This window comes from Podarcis liolepis (assembly GCF_965112155.1).
Source record: "Podarcis liolepis genome assembly, chromosome: 1".
In the NCBI taxonomy this organism is placed as follows: domain Eukaryota; kingdom Metazoa; phylum Chordata; class Lepidosauria; order Squamata; family Lacertidae; genus Podarcis; species Podarcis liolepis.
In genome coordinates this window covers 8,907,688-8,927,257 of record NC_139554.1, presented here as the reverse complement: position 1 = coordinate 8,927,257, position 19,570 = coordinate 8,907,688, and the positions used below count along the sequence as shown (strand labels likewise).

The 19,570-nt window shown below is 39.3% G+C and overlaps 1 protein-coding gene across 3 annotated transcripts in view; it reads right to left on the bottom strand.

Moving 5' to 3' along the window:
* Positions 1–4,727: 4,727 nt before the first annotated feature.
* The window catches only part of PPM1A (protein phosphatase, Mg2+/Mn2+ dependent 1A), a 35,980-nt gene continuing 21,137 nt past the window's right edge, over positions 4,728–19,570 (bottom strand). Inside the window, exons 4-6 of one of the 3 annotated variants that reach the window (XM_083519767.1) lie at positions 13,713–13,821; positions 11,676–11,733; positions 4,728–7,506 (exon numbers count right to left, since the gene is read on the bottom strand). In XM_083519767.1, coding sequence (XP_083375893.1) covers positions 7,477–7,506; positions 11,676–11,733; positions 13,713–13,821 — 197 coding nt within the window. In that variant the 3' untranslated portion in view covers positions 4,728–7,476. Of the gene's footprint in view, positions 7,579–11,675; positions 11,734–13,712; positions 13,822–15,637; positions 16,114–19,570 lie in introns of those variants that run through there. The other 2 variants (XM_083519765.1, XM_083519766.1) reach the window with 2 other exon arrangements.

The window sequence follows — 19,570 nt, the reverse complement described above, 5'->3', positions numbered from 1 at the left end:
TCTTCGACGATCAGCCTTCTTGATGGTCCAGCTCTCACTTCCATACATCAGTACTGGGAAAACCATAGGTTTAACTATATGGATCCATGAAGGGGGACCCTTCCCCTAATGGTTGTTTAACAGATGAAAGAAAGGCTGAGTCTTCTCCTTGCCCCCGAGGACTTGGGAAAAACTTTTCCCAAGACCTAGTCCCTCTACTCTATTCCAGAATCAATACACTGGAGAGGAAAATGCAGCCACCTGGGTCATCCAATGCACAAGTTACCTTATGAAACTTACCAGTGTCTCTACACAGATGGTTTAGGGTTCTAAAGAGCACTTTGTGCTCATGGCTTTGTTCGAAAGTGGTGGATTTAAGTGGGGAAAATGACCGTTAAAGGCAAAGCATAAATAGTGCAGCAGGACTGCAGAAGAAGGGAGAAGTTGCAGCCAGATGTTCACCCAGCACACTTGCAAGTTCTTCATAACATAAAATAACCTGGAGGTCATCTTTTTTCAAATTAAAGCAAAGGCACGTACAGGTAGGGGAAAAACCTAAATAATGTAACCTGCAGATGCAAAGCAAAGTACCGTATTTTTCGCTCTATAAGACGCACCAGACCACAAGACGCACCTAGTTTTCGGAGGAGGAAAACAAGAAAAAAAATATTCTGAATCTCAGAAGCCAGAACAGCAAGAGTTATTGCTGCACAGTGAAAGCAGCAATCCCTCTTGCTGTTCTGGCTTTTGGGATAGCTGCGCAGCCTGCATTCGCTCCATAAGACGCACACACATTTCCCCTTACTTTTTAGGAGGGAAAAAGTGAGTCTTATAGAGCAAAAAATACAGTAATTTGTGGTGTACAGAGCTTTGCTTGAAAAAGTTTATATACTGGAACTGTAAATAGAAAAGGTACAGCAGTGCAGGTGTGTAGCCACAGTACAGGTGTGGAAAACCTGGGTTGAACTACAACTCCCATCGTCTCTGCCTACTGACCATGTTTGCTGGGACTAATGGGAAGTGAAGTTCAGAAACAACCAGGTTTCCCACACCTGCCATAGTGCTTGGACTTGTTGCTTAAGACAAGTCGTGCTCCTCTGGGATGCTGCTCACATGCAAAGCAGTTACAGATAGGTAGCCGTGTTGGTCTGCCATAGTCAAAATAAAAAAAAAATCCTTCCAGTAGCACCTTAAAGACCAACTAAGTTAGTTCTTGGTATGAGCTTTCGTGTGCATGCACACTTCTTCAGATACACAAAGCAGGAACAAGTGTGCTAAGCTCTCTCGTCTCCACCTCTACGAGTCTTTCAGGTGCCACAAGACCTAAGCAGACCCAAAACTAAAACAAAACCGCCAGACAAAGTTGGCTTTGGATCGCTGAAATTAAACTGGGCTTTGATGAAACTGCACGCTTTCTGGCAAGCCGGAAACTGGGTAAGGGACATGGCTCCCAGGAAACAAAACTAACCACAACACAAGAAAGAATACGGTTGTGAGATGGAGATTACATGTTAATAGCAATGATTAACTAACATTAAGGGGGGAAGTATATAGATCACAACTTAAAAGAGCCGGCCAGGTCTTTGCAAATCTTGCGTGTTTTGGACTACAACTACCATCAGCAACAGGCAGCATGGTTGTAGTCCAACAAAACATCTGGACAGCATCAGGTCGGCAAAGGATGGATTAGGGAAAAGTGGAAGCACTAAATTGTCTCTCTCTTTCTCTCTTTCTGGAAAGCGGCAGCAGATTATGACTCACGGAGCAGAATGATGCCTTTTTCTCTGCATACCTTTTTAAAAAGTATCTTTCTGTGAATGCTGAAAATCCAGGCAAGTGGTCTATAATATCCCTAGGGTGAAACAAGGCCTTGGTGCTCTAGAACAGGGGTCAGCAAACTTTTTCAGCAGGGGGACGCTCCACTGTCCCTCAGACCTTGGGGGGGGGGGACTATATATTTTTTTGGGGGGGGAGGGACAAATTCCTATGACCCACAAATAACCCAGAGATGCATTTTAAATAAAAGGACACATTCTACTCATATAAAAACATGCTGATTCCCAGATTGTCCACGGACCAGATTTAGAAAGTGATTGGGCCGGATTCGGCCCCTGGGCCATAGTTTGCCTACCCATGCACTAGAACAGTCTTTCTCAACCTTGGGTCCTCGGATGTTGTTGGACTACAACTCCCATCACCCCCAGCTGACAGGAACCAGTGGTCAGGGACGATGGGAGTTGTAGTCCAACATCATCTGGGGACCCAAGGTTGAGAAAGGCTGCACTAGAAGGAAGCACTACAGCCAGCTCTATGGCACCCGAGAGACATGCCTGAAAGCAGCTACAGCCATTTGGGCCAATGCCCTGTGGAATTAGAAAAAAAAACCTACGGTTTGTGGGCAGTTTTGCAGAAACGCTAATATTTGCTGATTTGCTGTTCCTGTTTGAAAGGCTTGGCTGAGAAAAAGAGCAGAGTGCATTCTGCTAGGGCATTTTAAATGGTCATCTCAGCAACATTGTTTGACAGCTTCCTTAAGAGTGCATCTTGCAGGACAAATTGTGTCCCCCACCTATACCCTCTAACACCAGCCATTTCACATCATTTAGCCTTCCTCCACATAGTGCACCATCTCATGCCATCACTGTGGGAGAAATCATGGGGCTGTTTGATCTTAAGCCACCAGATGTCTTTTTTTAAATATCTCCCTGCCCAGGGCAGTCTGCAAGCCAGTCTCTTGGCAGGCTTAGAATGCAGCACATTCCAAGGGAAGACTGGACGAAGGACTACCAAAATATAATTCCCTGCAGAGATATAAAAGGGGCTTCTAATGGTTTAATGTTGTATTTTAATCTTTTTTAAACTGTATTTTAATCAACTTGTTTTTATTATTGGTTGTTAGCCGCCCTGAGCCCGGTCTTGGCTGGGGAGGGCGTGGTATAAATAAAATTTTATTATTATTATTATTCAAAAAGGATTCACCTATTGCGGGAGCTTCTCTCCTGCTTGATCAGTTATTACCAACTCCAAACAATATCCTGAGATGCAGGGGTTTTTTCTTTTCCCCTATGTGAGGATGATGGCTTTTAAACTGAATACAAATCCACCACTGCAAAATATCAAAATGCATGAAAAGGCAGGGACAAGGGAGAATAAAACAGGCCACACTTCACAGTATATAGATCCTCGGGATGCCTCAGCAAACAAAATGCTGTGGCTGAAAAGTTGATTTGGAGAGGCATGCCAATCAGCAATCTCTGTGATGCAGGATCCTTCTTTTAAGGTCAGGTACTGAAGGTTAGCTTTTGAAAATGGTCATGATGCATAAATTTGTACTTGCGTCAGCTTATTCCATGCACCACAGAATCTCAGGTCTAACATGGACTAACGGAAATTGTAACAGCAGCCCAGTGCAGTAAACTGGACCGAGTGTGAAGTCTTGGACGAGGCAGATTGGAGTTCAAGCTCCATTCTGCCATGAAGTTTGATGGGTAACTCTAGATAACTGTCATCTGTCCAAAGCTCTTCAAGAAAGAGTAAGATACAAATATTAGAACTGTGCAATGTAAGCTATGTTGCCACCCTGTACTTCGAATTCTATGAAGGAAGCACAGAACACACTGATCACACATAGAATCATAGAATCATAGAGTTGGAATAGACCACAAGGGCCATCGAGTCCAACCCCCTGCCAAGCAGGAAACACCATCAGAGCACTCCTGACATATGGTTGTCAAGCCTCTGCTTAAAGACCTCCAAAGTAGGAGACTCCACCACACTCCTTGGCAGCAAATTCCACTGTCGAACAGCTCTTACTGTCAGGAAGTTCTTCCTAATGTTTAGGTGGAATCTTCTTTCTTATAGTTTGGATCCATTGCTCCGTGTCCGCTTCTCTGGAGCAGCAGAAAACAACCTTTCTCCCTCCTCTATGTGACATCCTTTTATATATTTGAACATGGCTATCATATCACCCCTTAACCTCCTCTTCTCCAGGCTAAACATGCCCAGCTCCCTTAGCCGTTCCTCATAAGGCATCGTTTCCAGGCCTTTGACCATTTTGGTTGCATTTCATTTTCTCCAATTCGGATTTCATTGGCTCTAGATTGATTAAAATGACAAAAAGGAAAACCAGTCTGCTGCTCTGAGCTAGTTGCACTTCTGTATTAAGCAGATATAACACTGAGTTATACCTGGGTTTTTACAGAGGGTTCTAACTCCTGAGGTTAGAAATATCTAATTCTTCTACGTTGAAGTGTTTGGATGCATGGCGCCTCCTCGCATGATGAAACTACGAATTTCAGGCACTGAACTATTTCAGTAGCTGAAACTCATTGTATACTTAAAAAAAAAACTGCTTAGGTGCACGTCTGAACAAACATTAACCACAGGGGCGAAATGATGCCTGTAGAAATGAATGAAAACTTGTGCTTCCAGCCCAATTTTGTTTAATGAATAGGTAGAATTGTGTAAAAAGCTACAATATAATAGGAGTTTAATATAGGCCAACGGTATAGGTCAGAACTCATGTTCTGTAAAGCACAAGATGTGGAACCAACTCTAGCACATACTGAATTCAACAATGTGGACTACTGTAAGTGTAGCTTGGTATTATTAATGTTCAGAACTCATTGGTAGATCTAAACTGTAATGGTCAGAAATTTAACGCTGTCCAAAGTTAAGAAAAATATACAGAGCAGTATGGACGTGAAGCAAAAAGCAAAGGAACAAAATATTAACACCTTACAGGTAAATTTGGGACCATCATATTACTTTATTTTGTCAGCAGAGGCATCCACTCCTCCCCTCCAAGTTAGGGAAATAAATAGCACACAATTCTTCAAAATTTTCCTGCATTGCCCCTGAGGTGTTCTAAATTTTTTTTAGCATTTTTTAAAAGTTGCAAAAACGAAAAGTGCCTTTTTTGCAGACGAATGAACAAGAGTGAGCAAGCGCCTTTGCTAGAATATGTGGTGCATTGATTATATGGATTTAATCTCATTTTGGTATACATAGAATAGCAGTGTATTTAGCAGGCATAACTAACACAGTGCGTTGACCCCTTCAAAGTGCCAAATGTAAGGGAGGGGGGTTCTACAACTGCTGTGCCTCTTTTTTACCCTGCCTCCCCCCCCCCTTCAACCCTTTCTTAGCACTAGTAGAAACAGCAGAAGAATTGTGTTTTTGTAGGTTTAAAGGGCGCACCTGCGGTATGTTTTAAACATAGCGCTATGTCATTATGACATTAAAATTATGGTTTTAACATATGGCTTTCCACTTGTGATTTATAAAATATTTTAAACTTTTAAGTTTCCACAGCATAGCCTGAAGTTCTGCAAAAAAAAAATTTTTTTTTTTTAAAAAAGAACTGCACTTCAGTTTGCACAGAAAAAGGAGCAGTTATCTTACCAATCCTGGAACCACTTTAACCTTCTTTACTAGCTGACCTTGCAGTATTTTAAATACAGGTCTCTAAAGTAGGTTCTCGTGATCCTATACGTTTGACATCTTTATAGTCTGAACTCAACAAAACTGTACATTTTAACCATTTATTTGTATGTAGGGGGAAGGATTGGTTCTTTAACCCAAAATCGCTATAAATTTATAAATACAAATAGTGCTTATGTTTCTCTTCATGCTTTAACAGGGTACAAACTGATTACAATGATGTCAAGGTTAAGCACCTCACACAAACAAGAGGAATAAAATAAAAGTGTTTGCTGGTATAATGCTATCCTTAGTTGAGACATTATTAAGTTACTTTTTCACTGTTCAACACTGTTCAACACTCCCTAACTCTGCAACAGTTTTAAGGCTATATATACACACAAATGTATATTTCCAAGTTAGGGGGGGAAAGACAGATATAGAAAAACGCATTGTACATTGCTTCCTATAAAAAGGTATATTTTACACCTTTTTAAAAAAAATTCTAGCTACATTGCTACAACCTATTTATATATTTTGTTGATTTTCCTTTGGAGGGGGAATCTGTTGACTGAAAGATTAAAGAAAGCTACATATTGATCATACAATATTCTCAACATAAAAAGGGACAAAATACAAGGTGCACGAAACAGTAGTTCTGCAAACACGGCTGATTTGAAAAGTTACCTTTGAATGTTCAATAGGAGAAAAGTCAAATTAGTTTTATTACTTTTATGATTTTTTAAGAATTAAAATTTAATCTCAACAGTTAAATATTCTGAACATGCTGTATTTCAAATCTCACATACTGTTAAAACACTAGTTTTTGTTCTAAGTCAATGGGGCCATATAAAACATACCATAAAAAGTAAGATTGTCAGACTCTGACAAATGAGTTTTCATTAACAAGAGGCAAGTATAACTTCACATGATTCTCTCAAAGCAAAAATCTTGAAAGAAACTCATGGGGGGGGGGATTTTCATTTCTGAAACCATATTACGCCTGCTAACTGGGGGGAAATATCCACCTATGCCTTGGGCAACAGTCAAGAGTTTTTCCCATTTCATAAATGGGCAATTAGTTAATAAAAAATATTTATCCACATGACATCTCATTTACAAGCATTTCAAAAGACAAGGGAGAAAGTAGTTACACATATATTGTTAAATTTTGTTGTTTGTTAAATCAATCTTTATTGATATAATGGAATTCAAAGTATTTTACTTGGAACAGCAGCCAACCCAGCCAATCAGGATGATAAGAATGCTGCAGGGCTTCTACTAAATAAAGACATAGCCGCTTACATAACTGAAAATTAACTGAAGGTAAAGATTTTTTTAAAGGTGCAAATAATCAAGGCATTTTAACCCCCATGATCGATATTTCGCTGCCATGTTGCAAGGTTGGCAAACCTGTCCCCTTTGTTCACTGAACTTCCCATATATTTCAATAGGATTTTTAGATCCCGCAGGAATTATTTTATTTTTTTAAATCGAACAACTAAAAGTTCGATGGAGAATGAACTGTTTTATCAGTTATTTTCCATGCTAGAATCGCAATGATCTGCCTTTATATAAAATAGCCTTTACACAATTTCTATGTACCTCCTGAGTGCTTAAGCTGGCGAGGTTGCTGCTCCCAGCAATCCAGAACCACAAATGTGAATGGAAAAGGGCTAGATTACTGTTGTTCAAAGCAACAAACCAAGCATTTAATCTAACCTTAATCGATGTAAAGCAGTTCATCATTAAATAAGCATTTTGTACAACCACAATTGCACTTTACAAAACAAAAAAATCATACAACATAAAATTGCTTAGAGTCCAATTTACAACATATTGGTTTCAATATCACTTTTACAGAAGTCTGTTTTGCAATAGAAAACGAAAAGGGGAAAAAAAGATCATCAGTTCCTGGGCCAGGTGTTGGGACTGCTGCTTCCAGGTGTCGTCACTTTCGCCAACACATCTTTTCCCCTTCAAGTAAGGTGGAAGATGGATGTTAGGAAGGGCCACTGTGGGTGGGGTGCAATTTCCATCAGGATGGATGTAAACTCCACAGCTTAGATGGCAGTTTTACCACATATCATCGGTTGATGCAGAGTCCTTAAAGAAAAGAGAAGGAACCCTTTAAAGTCTGGAGCGCCCAAAATTACAGCAGTTTCTGGATAATCCAGACTGAAAAGGGTAGATACAGCGATAATTTTAGGATTCAGGTGTTCTTTACGTTCTGAAGAGCTTTACTCTGGGAACAGTAATTTATGAGCATTTAACAAGGTAAGATACCTAGTACACAAAAGCTATTTAGGTCAGCCCTCCCTTGTAAATTGTTTAACATAAAAGCAGACTATTTTCAGGTGTCAATAGTTAAATTTTCGGCTTCTGCTTTAAACTAAAAGTTATTCACACATGTTCTCCTACAGTTTTTCAGCTTTCCTACCCCATAAGGCATGCTAGAAAGCAGGTTTCAGTGAAATGAACAGAACATCCTTTGAATTTAAAGTCTTGGTACTCTACTCACATAATTAGAAGTATCTTTTTAGATGCTATTAATCTAAAACAGATATTGTCCCACTGTCATTCACCTCCTTTCCTTAGTCATGTTTAAATGCTGAACAAGGCATTTCTGTGCCACATGCCAGTTCTGTGGAGATGAAGAATGGCTTGACTCACCAGATGCAAGACATCACCTGGGTGCTAGAGTAAGCAGCAGCGTCAGGTATTCAGCATCTGATGTAACTCAGCACTTCATAATCACAGTACTGACATGCAGTACTACTGCACTCTTTATTTCTCCAGATAAAGATGGATTTTTCTACTCCTCTGGCATTTGAAAGCAAAGCGTTAAGAGATTTAAGTTTTCTAGAAATGTTGAAAGTAGCTAGGGGAAATGCAAATTAAAAAAACAGAGGCAAGAAATGCTTATTTTCATCTAACTTTTAGTATGTTTTATGTATAACGATGCAAATTAAATTGCAGAGTTTGATATGTTTACTGAACCCAAAGGCACCTAAACATCTTGGATTTTGTGAAAACAGGAACTCTGGCTTTAATCTCCCCCACCCCGAAATCTTCAGCTGTGCAGGACTTCAACTGTGTTTAGGTTCCCTGAACCCTAATTTCGGCTTGTCATTGTGTTGAAACCACAGTTAATAACAAACTTCGGCTAATTTAACAAACCAGCTTCATAACTTGTGGTTTGAAGTTGGCTGGATGTTCAAGCCAGTTTGCTACAAATCACGTGGCCAAGTTAAAGGCCAAAGCCTTCTTGCCCGTCCACTCAAGGAGGTGGTGTGACATGAAAACACTATCATGGTAACCACCAACTTCAAAAATGGTCTCTTCCCATGCACTCCCCTACTCCTTGCCTTCTCTCACACAGCTGGGGGAGAATTAAGAGATTTTGCTTTCCATTTGGACCAATTTGGGATTGCTAAGTCTTCTAGCATGGCAAATTGAGTTTGGCACTAGCTATGGTGGATTTCAGACAAGCAACGTTCAAACCAGTGTTTCTAAAACAGGCTCATTTAGACAGATCTCGTTGGTATGAACCACATATTTGTCTCCATGTGACATAGAAAACATTAGCTGGCTTAGTGAAGGCTTCTGTGGTCATCTTCCCAGTCACATGGGACAGGGAGAGGAGAGTGCATGTTCCTAAATCATGTCCCACTAAACCAGATATGGGGAACCTTTTGGCCTACAAATGTCACTGAATTACAACTTTCATCAACCCTGGCCATTCTTGCTAGGGCTGGTAGGAGTTGCAGTTCAGCTACATCTGGAGGACCAAAGATTCACCACTCCTGCATACTGCACCCCAATGCAGTCAGCAACTAAGGAAGGGTGGCTATAAGAATAGCCTGGGGCACCCAGCTGTCACTTTCTAAAGAACTAAAGAACATGACTTTGAACATGCCACTTTCTAAAGAACAAGACTTAGGCTCTTAAATCAGGTGGCATTTTTGTGTTGGTAAAATACGGCATTATTAGTATTTTACATGCATCTACATTTGTCAAGATGTCCTGGCTGAATAATTGTAAGCAATCATTTTGAATGTTGCTGACCTAGAAAAAGGTTATGGTATCATTCCAATTATTAACAGGATTTTCTTTACGTTTCTGAATCTTGAGGTTGCTCACTTCTGATGCTTCTGTATACAGTATACTGATGTTCAAGAGAAGCCAACTGGGAAACTGGAGATTATCTTGCACAGCAGTCAAGTCATTTCAGTTTGGTTGGCATCCTCCATACCAGAAATGACAGAAATATGTCTATTTCACCTTTTAAGATATTTAAAAGCCTTGTGTTGGAAGGTGGCAAATTAGAAAGGCTTCTACTATGCATAAAAAGCCCTCCAGTAGCAGACCATCCACCAAGAATCTTCTAGTGGTTTTAAGACGAGTTCTCCAAAATGGCATGTCACTCAAAAGCACAACGCATGACCAGCCCAGCAACCTAATTTCCTCCACTGACTCTATTTTGTCTACCCAGTTACATTTAGCTTGGTGCAAAATGCAGTGAGGTTGCGCTCACCCGTGCAGTCTGAATTCAAGTACTTAATCTAGGACCCTCGTACCTACGGGACCGCCTCTCCTGGTATGCCCCGTGAAAGACCTTAAGGTCCATAAATAGCAACACTCTAGAGGTCCCAGGGCCTAAGGAAGTCAGATTAGCCTCAACCAGGGCCAGGGCCTTCTCAACACTGGCTCCGGCCTGGTGGAACGCTCTGCCTCATGAGACCAGGGCCCTGCAGGATCTGATTTCTTTCCACAGGGCCTGTAAGACAGAGTTATTGCACCTGGCCTTTGGCTTGGAATCAGCCTGATCCCCTCCCCCTCTTTCCTTTTCCTTCTGTGATGGAACCCCTATTTGGGGACTTCCCTGGCTTTTTTTCTGGCTCATGTAGGACCAGTCTGGATAGTTGGCCTTGGAGAAGATTTGACGTTTTATCCCCCCAAACAGTTTTTGATCAGGGCTTCCACTGAAATGAGGCTGCATTTTAAGTTGTATTTTAATCCTGTTTTTAAGTTGTATTTTAATCAATTGTTTTTATACCTGATGTTAGCCGCCCTGAGCCCGATCTTGGCCAGGGAGGGTGGGGTATAAATAAAATTTATTATTATTGTTATCGTTATCGTTATCATTATCATCATCATCATCATCATCCTGGATTTGGTTTCTCTGCTGGCTGCCAGCCTCACACCATAAGCTTGTTTCTATTGCTCTGCCCTTTATTCTCCCTTTTCTGCTTTTTCTAGCCTCTGCAAAGTGCACCAAATACAGGGTGATAAGCTACCTTAGTCATACTCTAAGCAGTCTCACTGAAATCAGTGGATTTAAGTAACTGAACCCATCCATTTCAGTGGTTCTATTCCTTGTACAACTTAGCTGAGCATCACCACTGCCATGATACAAAGAAAACCCTTCTGTAGAATTATGTACAAAAGTTATGCACTGCATTAGAAATGTGCTCCTTTGATGTAAAATAAATGAGGACTTTGATGAGACCATGCGTGGCCACAAAAATGAGTAAAAAAAAAAAGTAGTTCTGAGTATTAGAGACTTCTCAACCTGTCCCCACTACCAGGCAAAACAGGCACAAAAAGTCAACAGTGAAAGGTTAACGATTGTGTAGATGCCACCCATATGCATGAATGCAGAGCTAAAAACATTTTCCTTTCAACTCCCCAAGAACCTTTCTACAAGTGGGAAGGGTAGTGTGCATGTGAGGTGTGTTATGTGCCAAGGAAATAGCAAAAAAAGTGCAAGCACATGTTTGAGACAGAAGATGGGGTGCGTGTGAAAATTAAGCAGAAGAGTTGCGAAAATTAAGTGGTGAAACAAAAATGCCAAGATTTTCAGTGTATTAGTCACATAGCACTGCACACGGAATAATTCAATTATGAGATGGGGGGAAGCTAATGGCTTGTCCACCAATGCTGAAGCCACAGCAAGAACAAACTGGGTAGCCCAACTTGACACAACAGGCACCAATTCCACTTCTGACAGCCAAAATACATTGCCATTCACATGCAACAAAATGTTTCTTTCTGCAAGCATTTTTACAGCTACAATTCAAATGGAAGGCAGCTGTGCATTGGGACTCCCAATATCAGTGATAAACAGGTCTCACAAATCTGGATTTCTTTTTTTGCTTTAATGAACACAATACATTTTAAGCACTGAAAAAGCAATCTTTCAACTAAACTTGTGAAAATGGTCAGTAAGGACAGGCTGACGGGATGACAGGCTGGACAGCACTAATACTCACAGCATCATCATTTCTATAAGGATTCAGTCTGTTATAAACTGCTTCAATCACACTCCGTCTAAAGCAAGCAAGGGGGGAAAAAAAGGTTTTAAAGATCAGCATTTTCCAAAGGACAATTGTCATCTGAAAACAGATTCTCAAAATAGAAATACCTTTAAAAAAGGAAAAAAGGAAAGGAAACCCTTATTTATATATATAAAAAATGTGTGCTATCTTTCTGCAAACTGACATTCAAGGTAGTTTACCAGAATTCCGTAAGACCATCAACACTCATAACAGAAAACACATCATTATACAGAAATAGATAAAAGCAGCAGCTCAACCATTTTAGTAGTAGCCAGTTGACTATCAGCAGACCAAACTAGGTGGGACAAGCACAGCGAAACAAAACAAACACTACAGCAAATTGAACCAAACTACTGGAACTACTTACCAAAATCCCAAATAAGGAAAGCAACATTTATTTTAAAAGAATTAATCAAGTACCAGAGAATGTGAGCAGAATGAGAGGGCCAAGTACCAAAGCATAGCACAACTAGTTATCTGCACCCAGTAGGGCTTGAATTCCCAGCAGCCCCAATACAATTATGAAAATCCCATGCTCAAGCAACTGGGCATGTCTTGAAAAAGGGTTTGAATCCCAGTAAAGATGTGGATGAAATTCCCAATAATACCCTTCAGTACAGGAAAAACTGGGGCTTCAGCAAGGGCTCATCCAGACAGAAAATTCCCACAGATGGTTTGGAACTTTACTGCCAAACTAAGATCAACAGTAAGAACGCCTAACAGAGATGCAAGATTTAACACTCTCAATTCATCTCTGGTTCCATTGTAGTCAAAATATCCTGTATCTCCATGCCCAATAGCGTAACATCTAAAAATGTCAGAATGAAGAACGATTTGACATTACAGCCTTGATTATGTTGTAATACCAGACCTTTTTATTTAATTACATTTTAATCCACTTTTCTACCAAAAGATAAATTCAAGGAAACTAAGAATTAAAGACTCCTTGATTTTCTTCAAAATATTAACAGGTTAGGTTCAAAGCTACCAAATTAGAAAAAAACCGAAAATTGTAACAGTTCAAAATGGAGCAAACAACAGCATTTAAACCCCATTTTGAGAAGCAGTGTCTAAGCCGCAGCCTTTCTCAACCTGTGGGTCCCCAGATGTTGTTGAATTACAACTCCCATCACCCCTAGCTAGCAAGGCCAGAGCTCAGGGATGATGGGAGTTGTAGTCCAACAACATCTGGGGACCCACAGGTGGAGAACCACTGGGAGAGATAGCTGCTTATTGAAAGGCAAACTTCCTTAGGCAGGCCTTCCACGGCCTCAGTACCAGTACAAAAAAGACCCCCACTATTTGTGTCCACACACACATCTGACAGTGGATGGACAAAGGGCACAGTCTCATCATATGATCTTATGGATGCAATGGCTTCATGTGAGAAGAAGCAATTCTTAAAGATACTCTGATCCCAAACTATTTAGTCATAAAGCAGTGTTTGAATTGACCCCGGAAGCAGATTGGCAACTGGTGCAGCCTGCATGGTATCAGAAGTTTTGATGCGTTACCATCCAAGAAAGGCAACTATGACCTTGGTGAAAATGCAATACCATAAAAACCAGCATTATACATATCAAATAAAAACTAATTTGTTTAAGCCAGTCAAAACATATAAATATAAATACCTAAACCATTAAAATCACACACTTAGAAAGATTTAAAAGTGGTAAATATTCAAGAACTTCAGTTAAAGGATGAGGCCACTCTTAAAAATAGCCTGACCTTTCTTCAGCTGTGGTATGACACAGGTTTACTTTTAATTTTAGAATCCACCTCCCAGTCTGCCACAGGGTATCACGCATGCCTTCATTTCCATATTTAATATAATTCCAAATTTGAAAGAAAATGTTAGAGCTAATAGTCTTAATGCCCCTTTAAAAATATTTTGGTGCCCCTCCCTTTTTAAGAGTGGCCTTATTGAAAGAATTTTAAATCAACAGCAGATTTACGCGGGTGTAAACTCACTTGCTTGCCAATTCACCCCCTGGTGGAAGGTTTGGGATGCTCTCTGTTTGTAAAGTACGCATGACGTGGACTAAGTCTGGCACTCCTTCGCCCTGCTTCTTTATGATCTCTGGGAATCAGAAGTACTTTCTTTGTAAATTCAGTCCAAATGCAATTGAAAAGATTTCAACATTTTACTTTATATAAGACAGACTAAGATTTCAAAACCTTTGTCATATTGAGTATTGTATTTACAGTGTCTCTTGTACCATAACAAAATAAGCAGGCTGGATAAAAACAGTTCTGCATTGGCATCTTTGCCGTGTATTTCCTACAATAAAACTTTTGGAAGCATACAATATATTAATCTCATTAGATCATTATCTAAAAATATCAATGATACTCTTGTAGTACATTGTAAGGGAGCTTGCTCTAAAAGAGCACTGAGATCTTACGTGCTTATACTGCCTGAGAAGAAAACAAATTAGTTATAAATTGATTTCACAGAAAAATGTAACAACCATTTTTAGTAAATGAAAATAATACACTCCAACAGACCAATTAAAGAGTTTTATAAACTGAAATATGAAAACATGAGTGACATGATAGGAAACATACTACCTTGAATAAAAATAGAGTTGTGAAACAACAAAAGATAAACTGCATAGCCTCTGTAGGGAAACAATGCTCAAACTAATTTGCGCAATACTTAAACCCCATTGTATGAATTGTTGAAATAATAAAGACTCTGATTCCAGCTGCAGCATCATTTACTTTCAAGCAGTATTTGAACACAGAATATTTGAACACTTCAAACTTCTCAATCCATCTTCAAATCAATTAACAGATAATCTGCATTATTCAGAGAACCAAGATTTAAAAATCTCATTAATGTAACAAATCATAGGTCAGATTTTCAAAAGCGTTTTAGACCACCAACTTAGGTTGTTTGTTGATTTATAAAATATGACTATTAAAACTGACAATATTAGGATATGAATATTTGCCTTTGAACATGTCATTCTTCACTGAAAGTGGCTCTTCAAGGTCTCAAGCTCAGTTTTTTTCTACTTTGCTTCCTGATAGCATTTAACTGATGACATTAGAGGGATCAAGCTTGGAAACTTTCACTTGCAAAGATTTCATTTTGCAATTCAATAAACACCCATGATTATAATGGATGCTTTATTAAGGCATACAATAGCTTTAATTAAAGTAGCAGTTTGGTATACTGGCCAGCACACTTGAGATTTCATGAAAACACCTGTAAAATGAGCTTGATGAGAAGTGCAGTTTTCTCAAAACTGCATGTAATAGCAATGTAGCACCCAAAATAAAATAAGGAATGTTGTGCTACCAAATTTAACTTTTTCAGTCTATAACATCAGGCCACATGCAGACAATATGACACAAGAACACAGCTAGTGGAATAGGAGCACAAAAACAGATTTTCAGTAATCTTTCAGTCCCTGCAAGTTTTAGCTCAATTTGTAGGCTTAATATATAGTAGCCGATAGCAAATAGTCGGGGGAAAGTCTTGACAGCTGTCAAAGTACATAGATATCAAATTTAATTCCCTATAAATGCTTCTCTCTTTTTTTTCCTTTTAAAGAAAGATTAGTGAATAGTGGCCAGGATCTGAAGAGCTGCTTAGGCAAAAGCAAGGGGCTTGTCACTAACCCACTGAAACCATCTATTCTCTTCTCCAAGGCCCACACGTCCATCACAAAAGCAGACTTCTTGGGGGGGGGGGACAAGTTCCCTTGATATCACATTGATAGCTGCACAGTTCTATGGATCCTGGACAGTATTTCAAAGCAAATACTTTACTTTTTGTTTTGGCTAAACGTTTTGAAGGTGAAGTACTAAGGCCAGAATCTGTATTTTACCATCAACTATTTATGACAAAGGCTTCTAATACTGAAACCGAATAAAGAGCAAAGATATCAGATTTATTTTGCCAAGTTCTTTTATTGTGAATTGTGAACATCTAGTATAGTCTACATCATTCTAATGCTATGTTATGTTTTGTACAAAAATAAAGGGATTAAAATTTATCTGAACTACACAGTTCAATAACCTAAAGCTACAGTACATTTAAAATACATCTCCACTAAAATACATTTATACTCAATAGAAATATATGTACAATCCACAAATTATTTATGGCACAAATGGAACCAATCCGTTGGCCTTCATCTTGAAATATCTTTTTGTGTCCATGCATATTGTAGCTTCTCATGAACTTAAAACACTTTCTCAAACTGCAGCACAAGAAGATTAATGAAAGACAGATGAATAGTGTTGACTTCAACTGCTCTTATCTAAAAGGAGGCTGTGGTTTTAGAAGTCTGAGAAACACTGTATTTCTATACTTGTGGGAACATGTTCTTGCACCCAAAGATCTACTTACTTCCGTCTTCTAAATGAGAGAAAATATCTATACTGAAACATGTGTTTTACTGAAGATATATAGTCTACACCGAGGTGATCACACTCAATTAATTCATTGAAACACAGACATTTAAACAGTTATAATAGTCGACATACACCTATTACAAAACGTATTTCAAAACAGTTTCCCCGCCCAATCCTTAAAGTGTTGCATCTGTGCAAGCTCCACAAAAATTAACAATAGCCCGCACTGATGGAGCAGCTTAAGGATCTTAGTAATGAAAAGTTGAGGGTTTTTGTTTTGAAGAGCTGGGCTAGTCCCACAGGGCTGGATCCAGACCTGCTGTCCCATGAAATGAAGAGCTCCCTTTCATTTGCAGAAGTGAGTTGGGTCCAATGGAGTTTCCTACTCAACAAACTGGACACTCCAATGGGCAGACAGTGGGTAGAAATTTCCATCAATTACCCTTCCCCCCCCCATGCGGCCACACACACTCTACTGTAGGTTTTTTGTGGCATACCAGAAATCCAATCGGGGGGTGGGAGTGAGGCTGGAGATCACCTCTATCTTTTTCTGCCTGCAGGAGCATACAGTGTATGGAACTGAACTCTGTGCAACTCCAGATCCAACTCATTGTCTGTAATCTTTGAAGTATTTTTTTGGAATAAACTTTTCAAATATGTAGTTTGTATTGCAAGTTGCAGGTGGGATTCGTATTATTTACTACACAATTACAGCTGAAATTGTTTGACATTGATATAAAATAGATTAGAACAGACAGCAGAATTCATAACTGCCATATATATATTTTTTTTAACTGGTCACCAACATAGCTCCTTCGCAAAAAGAAACAAAATTGAATGGTGAAATTAAGTATTTTTCCTTGTACGTTGGGTCAAAAGTACAAGCTCTTAAGCCTGGTCGGGCTGTAAATTAAAATGTGACCAATCTTCTCACTTGATTTACACCATTTCAGTAGCCATATAATGGTAATACTGTTTTCAGCTACCATTTTTAAAATTTCAATTTGATCTGTACAATGCAAAATTGCTTACAGACAGGCCTGTCCAGAGCTTTTCTGAGGCCTGGGGCTAAAGTCTTGTTAGAATAAAGTTATAAACTCAAACAAAAAATCAGTCAGTCCCTGGTGGGGGCCCCTGGCCAGCTTAGCTCTCACCCAGGATCTCTCCCCCCCCCTTGCATGGGCCTGCTTACAGATCTTCATTATACAGGTCAATTTTAAAATTATAATTCAAATTTCAAAAACGCTAATTTAGGGCATTTTTGGGAGATTGCAGAAACAGGTTATTAAGCACATTTTGAATTATTCAACAGTTACATAGTCAGTTCTATTTTCCTGTGAATTTATTCAACCAAGTAGTTCCGTTAGCGCAAGAACTGTGCAATAGAACTAGCCCCCGTGTCCCCTTCACAGCATGTTCACCCCAACCCTCCAAAACAGTTTGGGAGTCAGTACAGAGGGAGGAGTAGGGGGAAGTTCTTTTGTGCAAACGGAAAATCTTACATATATGGAACTACTTTGTTGGATGTTGAACATAAGCAGAAGACACTGGGTTGTAATCCAAAACTGTATGAGAGGAAGAAAACTTGTGCCACGGATCATTCCCTCCCGCCCAAGAGCCTCACTTGAGGGCTGGAGGACCCATCAAATTTTGCAGGCTGTGTCGTGCCCAGGGCAGCAGTATTTGAGGAAGGGGGGAATTGCCTGAAAGCTGGTTCCTTTCACTGCAGCTCCAGACACAAAGAGGCTTTCTGGGGGAAGGGGATACAAGGGGCTGCAGGGGGGAAGAGGTAAAGAGAAAGATGCAACTATAGAGTTGGCAGGGGACTCAAAGTTAGTTTATTCAACACTGACACCGGAAACCCATTACCAGAGAACAATTGCACATGTTGCCTTCCACTCACAGCACACTGAATAGAAACAGGCATGCTTGAAACTTTTGACAGTTTCCAGTTCAGAACTGGTCCCAAGAATGCCTAAACTGATCTTTGACACACCTCAGTTTTTAAAAGTAGGATAGGGAAATAATGCAAGAAAGCGTAAATGACAACACTGTATATAACTGGCAGCTCCCTTTAAGACTGATCTTGTGGCAAATCCCCAAACTGCTTTTTGAACTCAGGAAAATTCAAAGAGCAATTCAAGAGTTCCAAAGGGGACTAAACAGAAAATCTTCAAAATGCTGAGGTATATTCACACTGCCCCTTTGGATCGCAGCTATGGCATCCATTCACAAATTAAAGTCTAGCTAATTCCACTTACACAAAGAAAGAACTGTAAGGTCAAGTTTCATTTATGAACATGGATTTTGTTACACACACACACACTCATCAGTGAAATGGTTTCAGTCATATGGGATGATATCAAAATAAGCTTATGCATACAAAGTGCTTCCACACTTATAGATGAGGACAGATGATTTTCCTTTCTTGCTGTAGCTCCTCCTATCTATCAAATACTGCTTGGATGCCCAAACCTTCCTAAGCAACTTTTCAGGAGGGGCAAAGAGCTGCAGTAGAACAAGCCTTTTTTTGCAAAATTCTGGTGCAGTTTTGCCACACTTTACTTTGGTTCCCAAGGATGAAAAAGTGTGGACAAACAAGAAAACACAAGTATTATTTTCTAATGCCTCTTCTCATTTAATCTATTAAATATTGATGAACATCTTACTAGGTCATTGCAAACGTAACATTCCTTGTCCCAAGTTACCTTCTGAATACTACATACGCCACAATTTGTAACATTCATGGAAAGTGACTCCAAAACATGAGTATCAGTGGCCACTAACTGCAATTCTCCCAGTGTAAAGAGAATGTGCTATAATAGGAGCATAATAAAATTACATCACTACCACTACTGAGGATTTGAATAAAACTTTCAAGAGTTCAAAGTGCTTAACATTCATAATCTTGCTGTATTTCTTACAACCACCCCAAAATATTGTTCAATATTATGATCCCTCTAGTTAAAATGTAAGGGAAAGGGGGTCAAGAGTAGTAAGTTCATGGCCAAAATGAGATTGAATCAGAGACTTCCTAATATGTAGCTCAGTCTCTTAGGTACTACATTACACCAACTCTCAGTAAACAAGCCATTGAATCAACTCAAGATGACAAAATATTAAATAAACAACATTTATGTTCAGGACAGTTAAGCGTCTACAGAATAAAAAAATAAAGTGCAAGAGATTTTTTAAAACTCATTCATTAATATGGCAGGCGTAAAAATATTTCATGTTAGTGCATGGGACTTAAGACTTCAGAGCCTTTAAGGTGTAATCACCTTATGTTTAGGTCCATTACACTATATTATTATTATTATTATTATTATTATTATTATTATTACCACCACCATAATCAAATTTATTGGTCACTTTTTTGCCACAGGCACTCAGCAAATTCAGTTTTTTAAAATCTAATTTTTACTTAACTCAACATTCACAATAAAATGGTTTCTTTATTT